This window comes from Cetorhinus maximus, chromosome 3 (assembly GCF_964194155.1).
Source record: "Cetorhinus maximus chromosome 3, sCetMax3.hap1.1, whole genome shotgun sequence".
Taxonomy (NCBI): domain Eukaryota; kingdom Metazoa; phylum Chordata; class Chondrichthyes; order Lamniformes; family Cetorhinidae; genus Cetorhinus; species Cetorhinus maximus.
Window position 1 is genome coordinate 103,895,210 of NC_135881.1, and position 21,588 is coordinate 103,916,797.

General features: G+C 45.5%; 1 protein-coding gene across 1 annotated transcript in view; it reads right to left on the bottom strand.

Annotated features, from left to right (window-relative positions):
* Positions 1–21,588, bottom strand: part of LOC144678832 (uncharacterized) — a 330,763-nt gene that overhangs the window by 242,686 nt on the left and 66,489 nt on the right. The window contains exon 10 of the mRNA XM_078538787.1: positions 3,164–3,208. Coding sequence (XP_078394913.1) covers positions 3,164–3,208 — 45 coding nt within the window. The remainder of the gene's footprint in view (positions 1–3,163; positions 3,209–21,588) is intronic.

Genomic DNA, 21,588 nt, shown 5'->3' on the forward strand with positions numbered 1-21,588 from the left:
ACTACCCTTAGGAACTCCTGCAGTGATGTCCTGGAACTGAGCTGATTGACCTCCAACAACTACAACCATCTTCCTTTGTGTTAGACATGACTCCAACCAGCAGAGAGTTTTCCCCCTGATTCTCATTGGCTCCAGTTTTGCTAGGACTCCTTGATGCCTCATACTACAATGTTAGCAGTCTGAGAGATGATCCCATTTAACGGTGATACTCATATCCATCTTCTTCATCAATGGACTCAGTATGATTTGATTGAAAAATAAACTTTACTTATGCATGTCCTGTCACAAGAAGTGAAGGCCTATTTAGAATCATAGATCGCTTACAGCACAGAAGGGAGCCATTCAGCATGTTGTGTCTATGCTGGCTCTCTGCAAGAGTAATTCACCTTATGCCACCTTCCACCTATCCCCTGTAGCCCTGCAACTTTTTTTTCATTTTCAGATAATGATCCAATTCCCTTTTGTATGCCATGATTGAATTGGCTACCACCGCACTCTCAGGCTACTGTATTCCAGGTCCTATCCATTTGCTGTGTAAAAATAAACCATGCCCAAGAATATCACATTCCACCATGGTTCAAACTTGTAATAACTTTGTCTCCTCATATAATCAAATCCTAGGCATAAAATATTGAATCCATGGCATTTGCATTCAGGGCTGTAGTTTTGTGGTGTTGAGATCTTTAAAATAGGTTTCATTATCTAAGCAATTTAAAAGAATTGAGGAATATTCTAGATTCATTTATTTTATTGGCAACCCCATTTTAATCTGCATCCAATATTTAGGTAAAGTGGAGTGTTTGGGTATATTTGTGCTAATAATAAAGTTGAGCTGCTTGTATTAAGCATCATCATCCAATTCCTTCTAGTTGCAGTCTTCAGAGGAACTGCACCTAGACACTAAAAACACAAAGATGCACTTAAAGATTTCCTGCCAAATGTGCTCTAGGCACAGCATGCACTCCCATTTCACTTTGTTTTACATTCAGGAGGAAAATGATCACTTGAGTCTGAACGTTAATTATTAAGGTTTTCTATAGTCCTTCTGCTATTGCCTGAGGGACTTTGTTTAATAGCAAAGTAAAACAACCATTGCAGTCACCACACTAATCCCAGGACACAAAGTCAGCTACTGAAAAAGAATAATGTACATGTAGGTTTTCATTCATTACTATTTTACTCAAAGATGCCATTCCATTCTGAAAGGATTAATAATAAATCCAATTTCACATTCCATAAATGCAGATTTGGGATACTGCTCACAACGAATGTTCAAAATTGCGAGCTCAGCATATCTTGTAATTTCTATTCCAAGCCAATAACATATCTGATGATAATTATACTTAACACTGGGTCTTATAATTTTCAAGCCCAAGAGCAACTAAGATTTACTGACATTTCAATCAAGTATCCTCCACAATTTTTATTGTTAGAAACCATATTACATTAAACCCATTCCATTACATTCAATACTCATTCAAATCATGCACACTCAATCCTATATCAATTCATTATTTCTAATGTCATCTGACAAATTCTCCATTATCATTCACAAATTCTTTCTGTCCTCTTTCCTTTCACTTATGTTGCGACTCTCCTTTGCTAGACCCTACAGAGTGGCCAATTTCCCTTTCACTGTGTGTCAGTCAAGTACAGTGTACCAGGGGTTTGTTGCACTAGCAAGGGAAGTGACCCATTCAGCCTTCCTGGTCCAGGCTATTTACAACAAGGTCAAAGAGCCTTCTAGCACTGATCTACCACATAGAAAGATTTGCATTGGGATGGAAACAGTTACACTCCTGGTCACTGGCATCAGAATCTTCTGGTTGATGCTGGAAAGATAAGATTGTCCTAGGGAAGGTGGTGTAGTGAGAAGCGGGGTGTTGGGAGAGGGGAGAATTTGCTACATTCTGTCTTTTTGATCTCCAACACCCCAGTATAAATCTGCAGTTTTTTAGGATGGCTTTCATGGAAGTGAGGTGGGGAAAGCCAGAAACGTTTCCACCGATTGTAATGGCGCCCTAATGCCAAGCCACTAATTGCACTAGTTGTTGCAATGCATTCCACTCCTGTTAATAGTGAAAACATCAAAGTCACTAACAATGAGCTTGGGCTCGACCTGAAGAACGGTGGGTTATAATTTGGTGGGGCTGTCAGGTTGGCAGAGTAATGTTGGGAGGAAGAGTCAGAATATAACCCCATGCACCTCAGTTCATTGCAGATTGGAGACTCGTTCCTTCCTTGTTTAATTGCCTGACATAACTTTTGAAGCATCAATTAATATTCGTGCTGATGCAGATCTGGACGCCGGAAGAAGAGATGTTGACTGTTGTATCAAACTCATTTTTTGTTTCGGTAAGTATTGCTTTTCTAATCTTCCTCTTTGGGAAGAGCATTGAAGAAGGAACTTGTGGGTTAACAAACAATTTATTCAGCAAATGTCAAATTGCAGAAAAGCCCAGACTCCAACTGAACAATAGGCTTTTAACAACTGTGCAAACTATGATACGTAAGTCAAACTATCCTGGGTTCATTAATGGAGAACTGATAGGAAGCCATAGGAAATCATGGATTGAAGAGTCACATAAATATTTCTCCCTTCTGTTAACTTTCTTATCCAGGGTATACCAGCAATAAAATGCACTGCAGCACCTCACCAAGGCTGCTTCAACAGCACTGCCCAAAACTGTGACCTCTACCACCTAAAAGGACAAGGGCAGCAAGCGCTTGGGAACACCAACACATTCAAGTTACCCTCCAAGCCCATCCTGACTTAGTCAGACATTCATAGAGTTATACAGCACAGAAACAGGCCCTTCGACCCATTGTGGAACTATAATCGCTCAAACTCCAATTTTCAACCTTCATCAAATGTTTGTAGTCCAGCCTTTTCATTCTCTCTTTCCAGATCTGCAGAGAGGGCCAGTGCTATATCTTACCAACACAGTACAGCTACTCTCAATAAGGTGTTTGGGTTGGATCCCAATGTCTAAAATCCTTGTTATTACTTTCAGCAAATGAAATAAGAAAAAAATACAAATGTATATTTTAAAAATAGGTATGAAATTATTTTTCTAACCATTATGGTGCTTGACACATTCTAATACAGTTTGGTTTATAGTTTGATTTTTTGGTTGAAAACTGAAGATTGATGTTCACTTACCGGTGTTCCTCTTCTTCCACTTGGACCTGGCGGTCCTTCAGGACCCTAGAAAAATATTGATAACGAAAGTAAGTTTTTTAACCAAGTGCCAAATGTTTTAAGTGAAGGTTGATGGACTCATAATGAAATATTCGGTTTCAATACAAAATTATTTTAAATTACTGAAACCTCAGCTGATGATGTCAGCCAGCAATAGTTGAAGCAAAAATGAAATAATATTTTCTAACGTTGTTTCATCGAAGAAAATCATTTTATTCTTATAAAGGCTGAAGTAGATTACATTCATTGAAGTTTGCTAGTTATTTGCTATATTAAACAATGTGTGATTTTTAGCAATGCGGAACTCAATAACCCCCAGGCTTGAATATTCCAATGTTCTTCTAGTCTCTGACCCTTCACTTTCCATCAATTCTAACTTGTCCAAAACTCTGCTGCCCTATTCCACAAAAATTCCTGGTTACCCATTACACTATCCTTACTAATCTACACTGGCTTCCCATTCCTCAACATCTCAGATTTAAAATTGTGCCTCAGCCAGAAGACAGGAAGAAAAAATATATATATATCTATGCCAGCTTGGCTACTTTATAAAATTATTTTTTTCAAAATGGACTATTGCTGGGCTGATAAAAATGGCGGCAGCTGATCAAATGCTGGTTTCTGGAAGATTCTAAACTGTTCCAATGGACTCAGGCTACCTCATCATCCTGGAATGTGCCTTGTATTGCATAAACATTCTAGCCGAGCAAATGTAAAGGATTTCTAGACTGCACCAGCCAGCTATGGATAAAGGTAAAGCTATTTGTAACTCCTAATCTCCAATGTAGTGCTAATGACCCCCACCGTTACCTGCTCCAAAACACAATGGGTTTCAACCAGGCGCTTCATTAGCTAAATAGCTCAACCCGAATCAAATATAAATAAATAGCTTCACCCTGTCACATGACCGTGACTTGAGCTGTTTGAATTCCTTTCATTAGACAGCTTTTGAATTTTAATTTCAGTCCCTGTTTGACCTCAGAAAAGGAGCAAGACTCCAGGCAAGCAGACTATCACTATCAACCATTTTATCTAACAGGTAGCAGCAGAAAGAGCTCTGACCAGGTGAGGTGCCTGGTCCTCATCTACTCTGTGAACTGCTGGAATATTGGAACTTCTGTATTTGTGCCTTGGTCAAGAAAACAAGAAATTGTAATATTTTTCTTCTGGTAATAACCCTGGCATATTTTCTTATGTACTGGAAGTCAGGCTGTAATTGGATTAAGGGCTAGAGTGACAAGAAGGGTCTAAAGTAAGAAGTTTTGATATGTTAATAAACCAAGAGGAACTTCAGAGTTTTACATAAAGCAACAACAGGAGTGTTTTTGAATTGAGTTGTTGTAATTCAAGGTTGGTGGGGGGGATATATATATGCAGGTTGTAAAAGGTTTAAGTAAGGTAAAGATAGGATAAGTTTGTTTTTACAAGTCGAAGAGCTAAAGTAAAGAACAGCCTAACCAAGTCTGGGAATAAAGCATTTCTAAAGAGACTTGTTGAAACAATAGAGAGATCAAAGGGAAGGAACGCATTTAAGGAAATACTGAAGCCTGTGTGAGGGGGTAGCTAGTCAGATCTCCCAGAAGACAGCAGGGCTGCTGGTCAGAACTTCCTGAAGGCAGTGTGAACAAGGCCAAACTGAAAGAACCAGTTGCTGCCAGCCTCAATGGACATCCCAAGGAAAAAGCATTTTTTGGTAAAAAATTACTGGACTTCTATAGATTCTAAAATCTATAAAGTTGATGAGGGGGAGCCAGTGGATGTGGTTTATTTGGACTTTCAGAAGGCTTTCGACAAAATCCCTCATAAGAGATTGACGTGTAAAATTAAAGTGCATGGGATTGGGGGTAGTGTATTGAGATGGATAGAAAACTGGTAGGCAGACAGGAAACAAAGAGTAGGAATAAATGGGCCTTTTTCCAAATGGCAGGCAGTGACTAGTGGGGTACCGCAGGGATTGGTGCTGGGACGCCAGTTATTCACAATATATATTAATGATTTAGATGAGGGAATTAAATGTAATATCTCCAAATTTGCAGATGACACAAAGCTGGGTGGAGGGTGAGCTGTGAGGAGGATGCAAAGATGCTTCAGTGTGATTTTGGACAAGCTGAGTGAGTGGGCAAATGCATGGCAGACGCAGTATAACGTGGATAAATGTGAAGTTATCCACTTTGATAGCAAAAACAGGAAGGCAGATTATTATCTGAATGGCTATAAATTGAGAGAGGGGAATGCGCAACGAGGCCTGGGTGTCCTCGTACATCAGTTGCTGAAGGTAAGCATGCAGATGCAGCAGGTGGCAAAGAAGGCAAATGGTATGTTGGCCTTCATAGCCAGAGGATTCAAGTACAGGAACAGGGATAAAAACAAAAAACGACTGCGGATGCTGGAAATCCAAAACAAAAACAGAATTACCTGGAAAACCACAGCAGGTCTGGCAGCATCGGCGGAGAAGAAAAGAGTTGACGTTTCGAGTCCTCATGACCCTTCAGCAGAACTGAGTAATATTAGGAGAGGGGTGAAATATAAGCTGGTTTAAGGTGGTGGGGGGGGGGGGGGGGGGGGCGCGGTGGTTGTAGGGACAAGCAAGCAGTGATAGGAGCAGATAATCAAAAGAGGTCACAGACAAAGGAACAAAGAGGTGTTGAAGGTGGTGATATTATCTAAACGAATGTGCTAATTAAGAATGGATGGCAGGACACTCAAGGTACAGCTCTAGTGGGGGTGGGGTGGAAAGACTGACAGGGCATTAAAGGTATAGATTTATAAATAATGGAAATAGGTGGGAAAAGAAAAATCTATATAAATTATTGGAAAAAACAAAAGGGAGGGGGAAGAAATGGAAAGGGGGTGGGGATGGAGGAGGGAGTTCAAGATCTAAAGTTGTTGAATTCAATATTCAGTCCGGAAGGCTGTAAAGTGCCTAGTCGCAAGATGAGGTGCTGTTGCTCCAGTTTGCGTTGGGCTTCACTGGAACAATGTAGCAAGCCAAGGACAGACATGTGGGCAAGACAGCAGGGTGGGGTGTTAAAATGGCAAGCGACAGGGAGGTTTGGGTCTTTCTTGCGGACAGACCGCAGGTGTTCTGCAAAGCGGTCGCCCAGATTACGTTTGGTCTCTCCAATGTAGAGGAGACCGCATTGGGAGCAACAAATGCAGTAGACTAAGTTAGGGGAAATGCAAGTGAAATGCATTGAAAGGAGTGTTTGGGCCCTTGGACGGTGAGGAGAGAGGAAGTGAAGGGGCAGGTGTTGCATCTTCTGCGTGGGCATGGGGAGGTGCCATAGGTGGGGGTTGAGGAGTAGGGGGTGATGGAGGAGTGGACCAGGGTGTCCTGGAGGGAACGATCCCTACGGAATGCCGCCAGGGGGGGGTGAAGGGAAGATGTGTTTGGTGGTGGCATCATGCTGGAGTTGGCAGAAATGGTGGAACAGGGATGTCTTGCTGCAAATTTACAGGGCCTTGGTGAGACCACACCTGGAATATTGTGTGCAGTTTTGGTCTCCTTATCTGAGGAAAGATGTACTTGCTATAGAGGGAGTGCAGCGAAGGTTTACCCAACTGATTCCTGGGATGGCGGGACTGACATATGAGGAGAGATTTAGTTGATTAGGATTATATTCGCTGGAGTTCAGAAGAATGAGGGGTATCTCATAGAAACCTATAAAATTCTAACAGGACTAGACAGGGTAGATGCAGGAAGGATGTTCCCGATGGTGGGGGAGTCCAGAACCAGGGGCCACAGTCTGAGGATACGGGGTAGACCATTTAGGACTGAGATGAGGAGAAATTGCTTCACCCAGAGAGTGGTGAGCCTGTGAAATTCGTTACCACAGAAAGTAGTTGAGTCCAAAACATTGTCTGTTTTCAAGAAGGAGTTAGATATAGCTCTTGGGGCGAAAGGGATCAAAGGATATTGGGTGAAAGCGGGAGCAGGCTAATGAGTTGGATGATCAGCCATGATCATAATGAATGGCGGACCAGGCTCGAAGGACTGAATGGCCTACTCCTGCTCCTAGTTTCTATGTTTCTATAAGGATAGTTGCTGAACAGAAAAGGAGAAGATTAGCTCTGAAGATTTGCACAAAGTGCGGTAGCGGGCAGGAAAAAGAACGTTTTAACGCAATGGCAGGTTTGCATGCCATATCGTCTCATTCCCAGCACATCCTGCCGCATTAATAATACATTCCCAGGAAACACACCTTCACTGGTTGTGGGGCGGCCTCCGATTCGCCCACCCCACTGTCACCTCAGGCCTTCAGTAACCCAGATTGCCAGCGGCAATTTGGACCATTCCTGTGCTGACGGTGAGGTCAGTGGTGCTCAACCAAGTGAGGATCCAGCAGTGCAACATCCATCAAACAACCATGCTGTGAGTCAGTTCCCCTGTTCCGCAGTCCCCTGCCGTGCATTAGTAATCTCTCCTTGCTTTTGCACATTTGGGAAGGAGCCAAGGGGGTCCACAAGCCAGATCCTCGACTCAAGCCCCGTAAACATCTTGGAAGAAGAATTTGATGACACCTCCATTGAAGACCCATCACAGCCCTCACCCACACCCTCCACCAGCACAGAGACGCACACTTCGGTGGGACTTAGTTCTAGCGTAACCTCAGGGTCACAATCTGGTGAGCACATCACATTCTCAGATCCACAGCAGGCAGTGACAGGAACTTCCCAGGTTTCCAGCATTCAAAGGGCTGCTGGAAGCCAGAAATCTGCTGAATCCAAGTCAGATGAGGAGCCTCTGAACTAGGTAATATCTCAGTTGCTGAAGCTGCAAAGGCAAGCTTGGGAACATCAGGAAGGGATGTCCGCTGCACTCCTCAGATTGCAAGGCCCAATGGAGGAGTCCGACCGCCTTCAGTCTGAGGTGATAGCGCTGGATGCCAATGTACTGAGGTCAACACTAGTAGGATGGTGGCCACCATGGAGACCTTAGCCCAGGACATCAGACCTGCACTGCTGCATGGGATGAACTCCATCGCTGACACCATAATTGGCCCCCAACAGTGTCAAAGCAAGACGGGTGCGGGGCAGCTTGATCTCACTCCAGCTTCCTCTTCTCCTCAAGGAGTCAGCCAGGGGCCCTCAGGCACCCGTAAGGAGGAGGATCAGCAAGTGTACACCCCAGGGCCATCTGCCCAGGTGACTCCAGGAGTAGCCGGCCCATTCGAATCCTCTCTTCCTCTGACCCTAACAGTTCCGAGCCACAGGCCAAGGACAGTGCCATTGCCACGCAGCAGGACCCCGAAAGCAGTCCGGGCCCTCCAGGTCTAGCTACTCCAGAGGACACCTGCCAAGGTGTCAGCAGGTTGCCTCCACCTACGCTGTGGATGGGAAGCACCAAGACAGGATTAGGAAGGTTAAGAAGATGTAGTTGCAAAACCTGGACATGGTGTTAATCACTTGTTCTTTATGTTCACTATTGTAAATAAATTCCCAAGAATGTCTCTTTGCCCATGGCCCCTTGTTATGATGAGCAGTGTTCGTGTCACTCAGATGTGAAACATTGATTCCTGCACAAGATAAAGGCAGGTGTCTCAGTCCAGGGCTTCTTCCCTGTGCAGTATGTAACCTTCAGACCAAAGCGATGGCCTGACCTCACACTCAGTGGACACATCAGTGATGCCTGCACATCGATGGTGCTTGTCATTACTGCCAGAATGTCATGGGCAGGCGTCACAGAGTTCCATCATTCTCTCTGTGTGCTTTCAGCACCTTTGAGATGCAGCTGGACCCCCATCTCTTCAGTATCTGTGACCGATGACATTGTGCTCCTCAAGGGGTCAGGTGATGAAGATCGACAAAGGATCAGATACATTTAAAGTTTCACGGCTGCATCTCTATGATATGACCCTGATCACAGAGCACAAGTGAGCTGCTCCCAGCCGGACAGCAGTCAGACATTCACTGAGGCAATGTGGAAATATATGGCATGCCATCACTGCATGTCGTCATCATTCTCTTGGAATCCAGTGACTATTAGGGCCTCCGCTGTGACTCGATGACATGAGCCTGAGCACTGAGGGTATGTGCGCAGCCATCAGCCACACAGGAGTCAAAGGTTCACAGATGTGAGGTGAGGATGTCAGGATTGAACTCACTGCATCTCGTCGTCATCCTCAACGTATCTTGCGGCTATGAGGGCCTCCTAAATGCATCTGCCTCGTCTGGCCAGTGCGGTGGCCTCATTGCCAGCATCCTCACCCTCAAGGACCTCATCACAGTCATCCCCTTTGACATCCTCCTCATTGGAGGATACGTCCAACTCCTCCTCAGCCAGATCCTCCCCTTGTTGCAGTGCCAGGTTATGGAGCACGCAGCAAGCGACGATGATGCGCAACACCCTCTGGGGCCTGTATCGCAGTGCTCCACCAGACCTGTCGAGGCACCAGATCCTCGTTTTGAAAATGCTTATTGTTTGCTCCACCAAAGTCTGAGGCATGAGCCTCGTTTTACCTTCGCTTTGCTGCAGTCTGAGGCCACCACACAGGCTTCATCAGCCACGTCCTCTATAGGTAGCCCTTGTCCCCGAGCATCCAAACTGCAACCTCTCTGGACCCTGGGAGATGTCAGGGATCTGAGCATGTAGGAGCCGTGGACGCCCCCTGGGAATTGTGCACAGACCTGTAGGATGCATTTGTGGTGGTCGCAGATCAGCTGAACATTCAGCGAGTGGAAGCCCTTGCGTTTGACACAGTTGACTGCTTGTTGCCACGGAGATCTAAGCACCACTTGAGTGCACTTGTGGAAAACATGAGATCTTCATAAATCCCAGTGCTCTTGCTTCCTGGCTTGCCTGATCCCGGGCGAAATGCACAAAGCTCTGTTCCTTTGCAAAGATGGCATCTGTGACCTCCTGGATACACTTGTGCATGGAGATTTGTGAGATCCTGCACAGGTCACCAAGGAGCCACTTGCATAAAAATTGAGCGCCGCAGTCACTTACACGGCCACAGGCAGGGGATGCCCTCCATGTCCCCATGGCACCAAATCCTGCAGCAGGTGGCATATGTGACCAACCAGTTCCTTAGACTTGCGCAGTCTTCGGCGACACTGGTTGTCAGTCATCTGCAGGAATGACAAGAGCTGTCTTTAAGCGTTGGGTCTGGCGAGGCACCTATGAGTGATGGCTCGCTGTGGATCTTCAACTGCATGCACAGCAGGCCCTGTCATCCCTTCATCTTGAGGGAGGTGTTCCTTCTTTTGCCTAGTCAGGCGCCTTTGCCACTCTCTTCATCTTCTTCTTTGCTCTCTGTAAGCCATGAGACACACTGATAGATCACCAGGCTTCCTGACTCTGATGTTCTCCTCCTGCAGGATCAAAGAGAGAGGCGCATGGGTTAGCATAGCTTTACTAAGAACCTCTTGGTTATGCCTGAAGGCCCCTCCAAGCATGCCAGAGAGTGCTGGCTACCACTTGGATGGCCAGTGTGTAGTGCGCTTATTGGCAGTACGAAACCCCACCCACCTCCACCCCGCTCTACTTAACTGATTGGCAGCAGCTTCAGCCTCTGGACTGCATGCTGTGCTCTCAGCTCAGGCACAGGCACTGTTAGCTTGAACCATAATGGATACTGGTCCAAACCTTCCTAAAGACATTGCAGGAGGCTGTGAGCACCTCCCCCAGTGACTGCACCATGGCCAACTTTCGCAAGAGGATTGTACAAGTCACCCAGTCGGCCTATTGTCTGCTGCCCCGAAAATGCACATTAATTTGCAGTCTGTGCACAAGGGGTGAAAACTTCTGGAGCATCTGGTGGCACTTTTATGCTTCTGTGTTGCTTGAGTTGGCATAAAAGCTTCAGGCGCTCGACTCCAAGCATGTCAATGGAGCTATAGATGAACAGTCTCAGCTACAGAAGAATACTCACTTTTGACAAACTTTTCCAAGTGCATGGCTGCTTCCCTCACCCGGCCACACCCCCACACCCCTTCCGGCATGAGCTTGAGTATTTCCTTCGGTCTGTGCTGCCTTGCCCCATCCCCCATCCCCCCTCCCCCTCCCCTGGCATGACCTGCACTGGAGCCCTTGCCCCAGCACTGCACTGAAAGCCAGCTGGGAAAAAGCGACTTGAATGTGACCCCCATGAATGCACAGCGCCTCTTCCTTGATGTCCTACAGGAGATGCCCACGAGCGCTGCACAAGGCTTTGTGCACTCACCTCCGAGCTCCCCTCGAATTCAGCTTGCTGGGTACATGCTTTTTAAAGGCAGTCATGAAGCACGCTGTTCTGAAGTCACGCCGTCGTGGGCAGTAAATTTGATGAGGGGTTGATTCCAGCTAACAGGCCTTATAGTTAGGTGCAAATTTATCAAAATGGTGTTCCCAACGATTGGTGGCAGGAAATGCGGCCTGCCATTGACGGGTGGAATGGATGATCGCAAACTGGTTTCATGACTGCGTAAAACCAATTCTTGGCCTTCTTGCCATATTGTTCTTTGGAAGGGCCCATGGTTATGCTTGGCAAAGAACTGGAGTGGTTTGTCATTGCCTTCTGCAGCTGACCAGGAAACTCTCCTAGTCTTTACCACCTGCCATCAGGCAGGTTTTACAGGCTGATAATCAACCTGTTTGGCCACATTATGAATGCACCTTCCATGGCCATCTGGTCTTGAAGTGAGACCTCCTTCGTTGCTACCACTGCACCAGTTAAAGGCACTGCCTATATGTAAACTGTTGCCAATACATCACTGGAATTCAACAATTACAAATGTGCACTTGTAAAAACATTTTTCTCACATATCGTAGCTGCAAAAAAATGTCCTTACTTATTTATTCCTCAAGAAATGTACAAACATTAGCAATGATCAATTTAATTTATATCACTTAAAATAATTTCCTCATTATATTATTGCACCAATCCCTGCTTCATTTTAAAAGCTATCAGAGCGTAATTTAAGTTCAACTGGAAATAGTTCCATGTGACACCCTTCTTGTAGTATAACATAACTAATTTTGAATTGATGGGGAGCTCTATCTTATTTTTCTATTATTTTGCAACTACACATCCATAAAACAGCTCCACTCTTTTCAAACCATTTGCTGCAGTAATATTGAGACAGGCAGCTTGAAACATTGTGAACATTCAGCACCAGAGGGCACCTTTTCCCTTCTTCATGAAATGAAAGGTGGGAAGCATGACATCATGGTAGCCAGCTTACGTCCTGTTATTGCACTGTAAATCCTATCTCTATAACTCCTTCAACTGAATTAGGAGACGCGAAAAATTAAACCTCTCTGCATTGTTTATAAGATAAAAAGCCTTTGAAACAGATTATTGTGTATGTATAAACAATACCTTGCATTTATATAGTGCTTTTAACATAGTAAAACATTCCAAATCACTTTCAGAGGAACATAATCAAACAACAACTCGAACTCAGCCACGTATGGTGACAGTAGGATGGGTGACTAAAAGTTTGGTCAGAAAGGCAATTTCAAGGAGCATCTTAAAAGGAGCAGCAGAGAAAAGTAGAGTGAATTAGGAAGGAAATTCGAGAGCTTGGGGTCTAGGTGGCTGAAGGCATGGCTGCCAATTGCAGGGCAAAGAAACTGGGAGATGTTGGAGGATGTCAGAATTGGAGGAATGCATAGTTCTCTGAGGGTTGTAGGGTTGAAGGAAGGTACAGGTAAGGAAGGATTTGAACATTAAGATTGAGAATTTTAAAATTGAAGCCTTGATGGACTGGGAGCCATTGTGAGTCAATGAGCACATGGGTGATGGGTGAACAGAAGCTAGTTAAGATACAGGCAGCAGAGCTTTGGTTTACAGGAGGCCAGCCAGCAGAACATTGGAATAGTCATGGCTGGAGAGATTAAAAGCATGAATATGAGCAGCGCTGAGACTAGGGTGAGATGTGCAAAGCTACACAGGTGGAAGTAGCTAATCTTGGATGGAGAGGATTTGGAGCTGGAAGCTCAGCTCAGGATCAAATAGGATGCTAAGATTGCAAACAGTCTGGTTTATCCTGAGACAGTGACCAGGGAGGGGAATGGAATTCACAACTGGGATGAAATTTTACCAGCTATTTGCTGATGTGCGGAGAGCTGGGAAAGCTAGCAAAATGGCATTGGAAGGCGTTGGGGGTGTGCCAACTGCCTTCCCAACACCATGCCAATGTGATAATGATGGGAAAGTTGGCAGACCAGCATCCACTGGAAGAGTGGCCACCAGAGGGCCACTCTGTGCCTCCATGGGTATTTTACCCATGTCCGGAGGGCCACCACTGTTTGGGGAGACCATACAGTAAAGCCTGGTGGCCTCCCTGCAGGCTGCAGAGCGTTGGTGGGGGGAAGCCTCCTTTTTTGGGTACTCCATGGATCACAGAGGAGCCACCGGGGCCAATCGCTGCTTCATGGCAACGGCGCCACCTCTGCACCACAACCCTACCCACCTCGATTGCCCGGGCCTGCCTTCCTGGCCCTGCCATCCCCAAACCAGACTTACCCCTCTTTGAGGGTGTCTGGCCATTGAGTTGCCCTGGGAGTCCTCAATATCAACTCCGGGCCCCATGAAGTCTCATGGCATCAGGTCAAACATGGGCAAATAAACCTCCTGCTGATTACCATGTACTGCCCCACCCCCTTCAGCTGACGAATCAGTGCTCCTCCATGTTGAACACCACTTAGAGGAAGCGCTGAGGCTGATAAGGATGCAGCATGTACTCTGGGTGAGGGACTTCAATGTCCATACCAAGAGTGGATCAGTAGCACCACCACAGATTGAGCTGGCCGAGTCCTAAAAGACAAAGCTTCCACAGTGGGCCTGCACCAGTTGGCCTCTTCCTCACCAACCTGCCTGCTGCAGATGCATCTGTCCATGACAGTATTGTTAGGAGTGATCACCGCACAGACTTGAGGAGACAAAGTCCCGTCTTCACATTGAGGATAATCTCCATCATGTTGTGTGGCACTACCACCGTGCTCAATCACTTTGTAGTCCCTCAATCACCGTGAACAGATCTAGCAACTCAAAGTTGGGCATCCATGAGACGCTGTGGGCCATCAGCAGCAGCAGAATTGTGCACAACCATAATCTGTCACCTCATGTGCTGGCATTTCCCCCTGTGGTAATCTGAGGTGCAATACACCTTTAAGAGAATGAACAGGTTGACCACATGATTGCATTACTCAATTGCTGTGTAGCACGGGCTACAATGTTAATCGGTGGTTTAGAATAGGGTCTGGTTGGAGAAGCACACAGGTGTTAGTGCTCTCTTACTTGTGTCAATAAACAGCATGTGCTTCATCTTACATTGGTCTCTGCGTCTGCAGTATCTTGTTACCAACTCACTCACCAGTAGATAGGCGTGCAACCGTGTTCACTGAGTAAAGCGACCCGATAGAAAGAACATAACACCCCTGCTCTACCATTACCACCAAGCCAGGGGATCAAGCCTGGTTCAATGAAGAGTGCAGGAGGGCATGCCAGGAGCAACACCAGGCATACTGAAAAATGAGGTGCCAACCTGGTGAAACTGTAACACAGGACTGCTTGCGTCCCAAATCATAAGCACCAAGTGATAAATCTAAGTGACTCCGCAACCAATGGATCAGATCTATGCTCTGCAGTCCTGCCACATCCAGTCGCGAATGGTGGTGGACAATTAAAAAACTCACTGGAGGAGGAGGCTCCACAAATATCCCCATCCTCAATGATGGAGGAGCCCAGCACATCAGTGCAAAAGGTAAGGCTGAAGCATTCACAACAATCTTCAGCTAGAACTCCAAGTGATATCAAGAAACGGCTGAAGGCACTGGATGCTGAAAAGGCTATGGGACCTGACAGCATTCCGGCAGTAGTACTGAAGACTTGTGCTCCAGAACTTGCCGCGTCCTTAGCCAAGCTGTCCCACTACAGCTACAACACTGGCATCTACCCAGTAATGTGAAAAATTGCCCAGGTATGTCCTGTACACAAAAAAACAGGACAAATCCAACCCGGCCAATTAGTGCCCCATCAGTCTACTCTCAATCATCAGTAAAGTGATGGAAGGAGTCATCAACAGTGCTATCAAGTGGCACTTGCTTAGCAATAACCTGATAACATTACTGATGCTTAGTTCTAGCCAGGGTGACTCAGCTCCCGACCTCATTACAGCCTTGGTTCAAACATGTACAATAGAGTTGAGCTCCAAAGGTGAGGTGAGAGTGACTGCCCTTGACATCAAGGCTGCATTTGACAGAGTGGGGCATCAAGGAGCCCTAGCAAAACTGGAGTCAATGAGAATCAGGGGAAAACTCTCTGCTGGTTGGAGTCATACCTAGCACAAAGGAAGATATTTGTGGTTGTTGGAGGTCAGTCATCTCAGCTCCAGGACATCACTGCAAGGGTTTCTCAGGGTAATGTCCTAGGCACAACCATCTTCAGCTGCTTCATCAATGACCTTCCTTCTATCATAAGGTCATAAGTGGGGATGCTCGCTGATGGTTGCACTGTGTTCAGCACCATTCACGACTCCTCAGATACTGAAGCTGCCCATGTCCAAATGCAGCAAGACCTGGACAATATCCAGGCTTGGGCTGACAAGTGGCAAGTAACATTCATGCCACATGTGCCAGGCAGTGACCATCTCCAACAAGAGAGAATCTAATCATCACCCCTTTACATTCAGTGGCACTGCCATCGCTGAATCTGGGGGTTACAATTGACCAGAAAATGAACTGGACTAGCCATAGAAATACTATGGCTACAAGAGCAGGTCAAAGGCTAGGAATCTTGCAGTAAGTAACTCACGTCCTGACTCCCCAAGCCTGTTCACCATCTACAAGGCACAAGTCAGGAGTGTGATGGAATACTCTCCACTTGCCTGGATGAGTGCAGCTCCAACAACACTCAAGAAGCTTGACACCATCCAGGACAAAGCAGCCCGCTTGATTGACATCTGTTCAACAAACATTCACTCCCTCCACCACCGACACACAGTGGCAGCAGTGTGTACCATCTACAAGATGCACTGCAGCTACTCACCAAGGCTCCTACGGCAGCACCTTCCAAACCCACGACTGCTTCCATCTAGAAGGACAAGGGCAGCAGATACATGGGAACACCACCTCTCCAAGCCACTCACCATCCTGGCCTGTCTTGGAAAATATAGCTGCTCCTTCATCATCACTGGGTCAAAATCCTGGAATTCCCTCCCTAACAGCACTGTGGGTATACCTACACCACAGAGATTGCAGTGGTTCAAGAAGGCAGCTCACCACCACCTTCTCAAGGGCAATTAGGGATGGGCAATAAATGCTGGTCTAGCTGCGTCACCCACATCCCATAAATGAATAAATAAAAAACTCCCTGCAGCTGCAGTCTCTGCAATGCCCACCATTAATGGTAGCACTGTTGAGGCTGCTGAGCTGCCAGCCCTCTGATGAGGCCAGCAGCTTTTGGGTGCCAAGCTCTCGTCCTCAATTGGATGGCAGCCCCAGGGACAGCCACTTAATGGCCAGGACCTGGAATATGCCTCTCTGAGTCCTGCTGATGGTCGAAGAAGGGTCACCTCCCATTTTTGGCCACGATGGCAGGATTGCTGCTGGCCCCGTAAAATTCAGCCCATTATTTTTGTTGGGGGCCGAAAATAATGGCTTTGGTGATTCTGATGTTAAATTGGAGGAAATCTTGTCTCATCCAGGACTTGTCTCATCCAGGTGGACAAGCAGTCTGACAGCATGAAGGCAGTAGAAGAGTTGAGAGAGCTGGTGTTGAGCTGTGGTATGCAATACCTGACATCCTGTCTTTGGATGATTTTGACAAGGAGTAACATGTAGATGATAAATACGATGAGCCAAATATCAGTGTTTGAGAGACTCCAAAGATAATGGTGTGAGTCAGTAAGAGAAGCCATTGTAGGAGATTCTCTGACTGTAACTGGTAGGGTAGGTGTAGTAACTGAAAGTATAGCCTCTCCCACTGACTATTAGGGATCATGCGAGTGTTCCTTGAGGTTCAAAACAATGAGCCCTAAACGTGGGTAATCCGCGTGGTGGGGCTTCTTGTCAAGGCCCTGGCTCAAGCAAGTAGCATCTGAAAAGCTCTCTGTAATGAAGTTTATCTGTTTCTTTCTGAAACCTGCGTGGTACGTCAAGTCATTGCATTTGGCAACGAGGGTAAAATAGCTGTGACGCTGCACCTCACCTTGTTAAAGTAAGTACATCAAATCCTAAGAAAAAGAAAAGAATGCTCGCCAGTCATGCCAACCTTTGGCAGAATCGATCCTTATGATGCAACTATAGAAGACTGGAGCCAGTACATAGAGCACCTTGGTTTTTATTTCGTAGCGAGCGAAATTGCTGCGGAGAAGCAGAAAGCCATCCTTTTGAGTGTATGTGGCTGCAAGACATACAATCTCATCTGCAGCCTGAAGGCCCCGAACGCTCCCAATTCTAAACCCTTTAATGAATTAGTGGACCTTGCAAAAATGCATTTCCAGTCAAAGCCATCCTTAATAATGCAGAGGTTAAAGTTTAATTCCAGAGAAAGGACCTCAGGAGAGTCCATCGCAACTTATACAGCAAAGTTGAAGCAGTTGACAGAACACTGCCACTTTGGAGACACACTCAATGATATCCTGTGGGACCAATTGGTTTGTGGAGTTCATGTCAACGCCATTCAGCGCCGTTTACTCGCAGAAGACAACATCAATTTGAAGCGCACCATGGAAATAGCACTGGCCAAGGAAATTGCTGCGAGAGACTCGCAGGCTTTACACTATGTACAACATGGTGCTGATCTTCATGTAGGGCATGAACCTACCGCCGGGCATAGTGCGAAAACCAGAGACACAGCAGCAAAGCGAAAGGCAATGACCGCTGTTAGAAAAATGAAAAGGCCTAGTAGGAACAGTTCAGTGGCAACTCCAAGGTTAATTTGTTACAGATGTGGGGGTGAACACGTACCGGAGACCTGCAGATTCAAGGAAGCTGAATGCCATTACTGCCATAAGAAAGGTCACGTAATAAATCAATGCGGGATGAAATTGAAACAGCCCATAAAGCAGCAAACCAATATGATTGAATAATACAACAGAACCTGAAGCTGCCGATAACGACATCTATTCCCTGTACAATATCACAGAGGTAAAAACCAAACTTATCATTGTCACAACCCATGTTAATGGGAATCCACTAGTAATGGAGGTGGATACAGGAGCCTCAAGCACAGTGGTGGAAGAGCACACATTTAAATACCTAAATGAAGGTACCCAGCCACTGAATCTGGAGCAGACAACCGCTCAATTGAACACATACACTAGAGAATCTATATAGGTAAAGGGCATTGCCACAGTACCTGTGTCTTATAGGTAACAGACAGCCCAGCTTCCAGTGATCATAGTGACAGATGAAGGACCGAGACTGGTTACAAAAAATTAAGCTTAACTGGTCTGAAATTTTTCACTTGAGAACAGGAGGAGTTCCTGAACTGTTACGGAAATATGACAGTGTATTTCGTGGCGAATGAGGAAATTAAAAGGCTTGCAAGGAAATATACATGTGGATTCTCAGGCAACACCCTGTTTCTTTAAGGCCAGACCTGTGTCTTATGCCTTAAAGGAGAAGATGGATGCAGAACTGTTCCGGTTAGAAAAACTGGGCATCATCCAATCTGTCCAATTCTCGGAATGGGCAGTGCCCATAGTCCCACTGGTGAAGCCTGACCAGACCATACGCATTTGTGGGAACCATAAATTGACCATGAACAAGGCAGCCAAACTGGATGAATACACTATCCCAAGGATAGACAATTTACATGCAAAGCTAGCTGGAGGCAAATCCTATACAAAACTGGACATGAGCCATGCTTACCAGTAATTAGAGTTGGATAGCACATCTAGAGGATAAGTGAATTTCATCATGCACAAGGGTCTTTATCAATATACTTGCCTACCCTTTGGAGCATCGTCTGCATGTGCAATCTCCCAAAGGACAATGGAGGGTGTTTTGCAAGGACTTCCCCAAGTAGTAGTATACCTAGATGAAATTCTAATCACAGTGTCAACTGAAGCCGAACACTTAGTCAACCTGGAAGAGGTGCTAAGAAGATCCTTGGAAGCTGGCGTATGATTAAAGAAAGAGAAATGTACACTCCAAGCACCAGAAGTTACTTACGTAGGTCATAGGGTGGATGCCATGGGTTTGTATCCAATAGAAGAGAAAGTTCGGGCAATCAAGGATGCATTTGCTCCGTCCAGTGTAACTGAGCTCAAGTCTTTCCTGGGTATTATCAACTATTATAGACGCTTCTTCTAAACGTGTCAACAGTATTAGCACCATTACACTTATTGGTAAAAAAGAATTCTGTTGAATTCACAACAAGCCTTTGTAAAAGATAAGAAGCTCTTACATTCATCACGTGCATTGGATTAAGGGTTGTGGCCCTTTCACAAGGAAGAGAACTACTCTTGACAGAGCTTCACAGTGCGCACCCAGGCATATTGAAGATGAAAATGCTTGCGTGAAGCTATGTCTGGTGGCCAGGCATTGACAGTGACATTGAAAGCATGGTCAAGCACTGTCTCCATTGTCAGCAACAACAGATGTTGCCTGTTTCAGCTCCACTGCATCCATGGGAGTGGCCTAGTTGACCCTGGGTTAGACTACATATTGATTGCATAGGAGCATTCTTAGGTACCATAGCCAGAATTTTACGCCCCAAAAGCAGGCATGCGCCTGACCTGAACGGGCGTAAAATTGTGCATTGAAAGTATTGATATTAACATGTGATGCTTCTCCTTATGTTGTGGGAGCTGTGTTACCACATAGAATGGAAGGTAGATCAGAAAGGCCCATTCATTGGCTATGTCTCAAGAACCCACTCCACAGCCAAAAGGGTTATTCACAGCTAGGAAAGGAAGGTTTATCGGTGATGTTCAGGGTGAAGAAATTCCACCAGTATCTGCGTGGACAACATTTCGCCATTGTGTTGGACCATAAACCATTAATGGGTTTTTTCAGTGAGGATAAGGCTATCCCGTCAATAGTATCAGCAAGAATTTTCAAATCTGGAATGAAGGGGTTATCAGGAGGTACTCTAGAAACTCGACTTTCCCACTTTCTTCTCACTTATCGTATGACGCCTCATTCAACTACGGGTTCAATGCCATCTGAATTATTGATGAAACGCCGCCTATGTACACCAGGTTAAGTCTGGTGTTTCCAAACTTACAGGGGAAGGTAGAGAAGAATCAGCGTAATCAAAGATTTTTTCACAATATTCATAGCAAAGCTTGAAGATTCACTGTAGGAGACACAGTTTTTGTGCAGACCTTGTTGGGTTCCTGGAACAATTGCCTCAGAAACTGGCCCCTTGTCCTTCCAGGAGGAAGTGGAAGATCGAATTGTTTGAAAACAGATGGACCATCTTTGGAATAGAGAGACATTCCAACAACCAACCATTCTGCCTGTGATTAATGTCGAACCAGTAATCCCTGAGGTGACAGAATGACCTAGGAAATTGAGAGGAAATGTAGTAACTGAAGGTATAGCCTCTCCTACTATCTATCAGGGGTCACGTGATTGTTCTTGGAGGCTCCGACCATTAGGCCCTAAGCGCGGGTAATCCGGGGGGGATGTCGTGGACCTAGTTCAAGCATGTAGCATCTGATAAGCTCTCTGTAATAAAGTTTATGTGTTTCATTTTGAAACCTATCTGGTAGGTAAGAGGAAAACCAGGTGAGGGAAGTCCCACTCAGCTGGATAACGGAGCAGAAGCACTGAAGGGCTGTGGTGTGGTCAACCATTCCAAAAGCTGCACACAGTTCAAGAAGAATGAGGACTGATAGTTCACCACAATCACAATCATGATGGATGTAATTTGTGACTTTAACTAGGGCTGTTACAATGTGCAGCCAGGGCGGAAACCTGATTAGAGAGGTTCAAACTTGGAGTTACAAAAGCGACGGCGATAGAATTGGGAGCAGACAACATGGACTTTGGAGAGGAAAGGGAGGTTGCAGACGGGGTGGTAGTCTGCAAGATGACATGGCTCAAGGGTGTGTTAATTAGCCAAAATGTGGGTAAAGAAAGGAAGTCGGGTGGTCTGCAGCTTAGTTGGAATAGATTCAAGAGATCAGGAGATCAACAATGTCTTGACAGGAGTTTGAGGGAATTTTAGGGAATCTATGGCCTTGATCTTTAGAATGAAAAAAAAATCACATTCTTTGAAACAATATTTTTAAAAATTTTGTGAAAAGAAAAAAAATGTGCATTTATACGTTGTCTTTCATAATCGAGACGTTCCAATGTCTTTTTAAGAGTGTAGTCACTGTTATTATATAAAAAGCACATCAACTAATTTGTGCACAGCAAGGTCCCACAAACAACATTGAGACAATGACCAGTTGGTTTTAGTGATGCTGTTTAGTAATAAATTGTGGTCAGGAACCAAGGA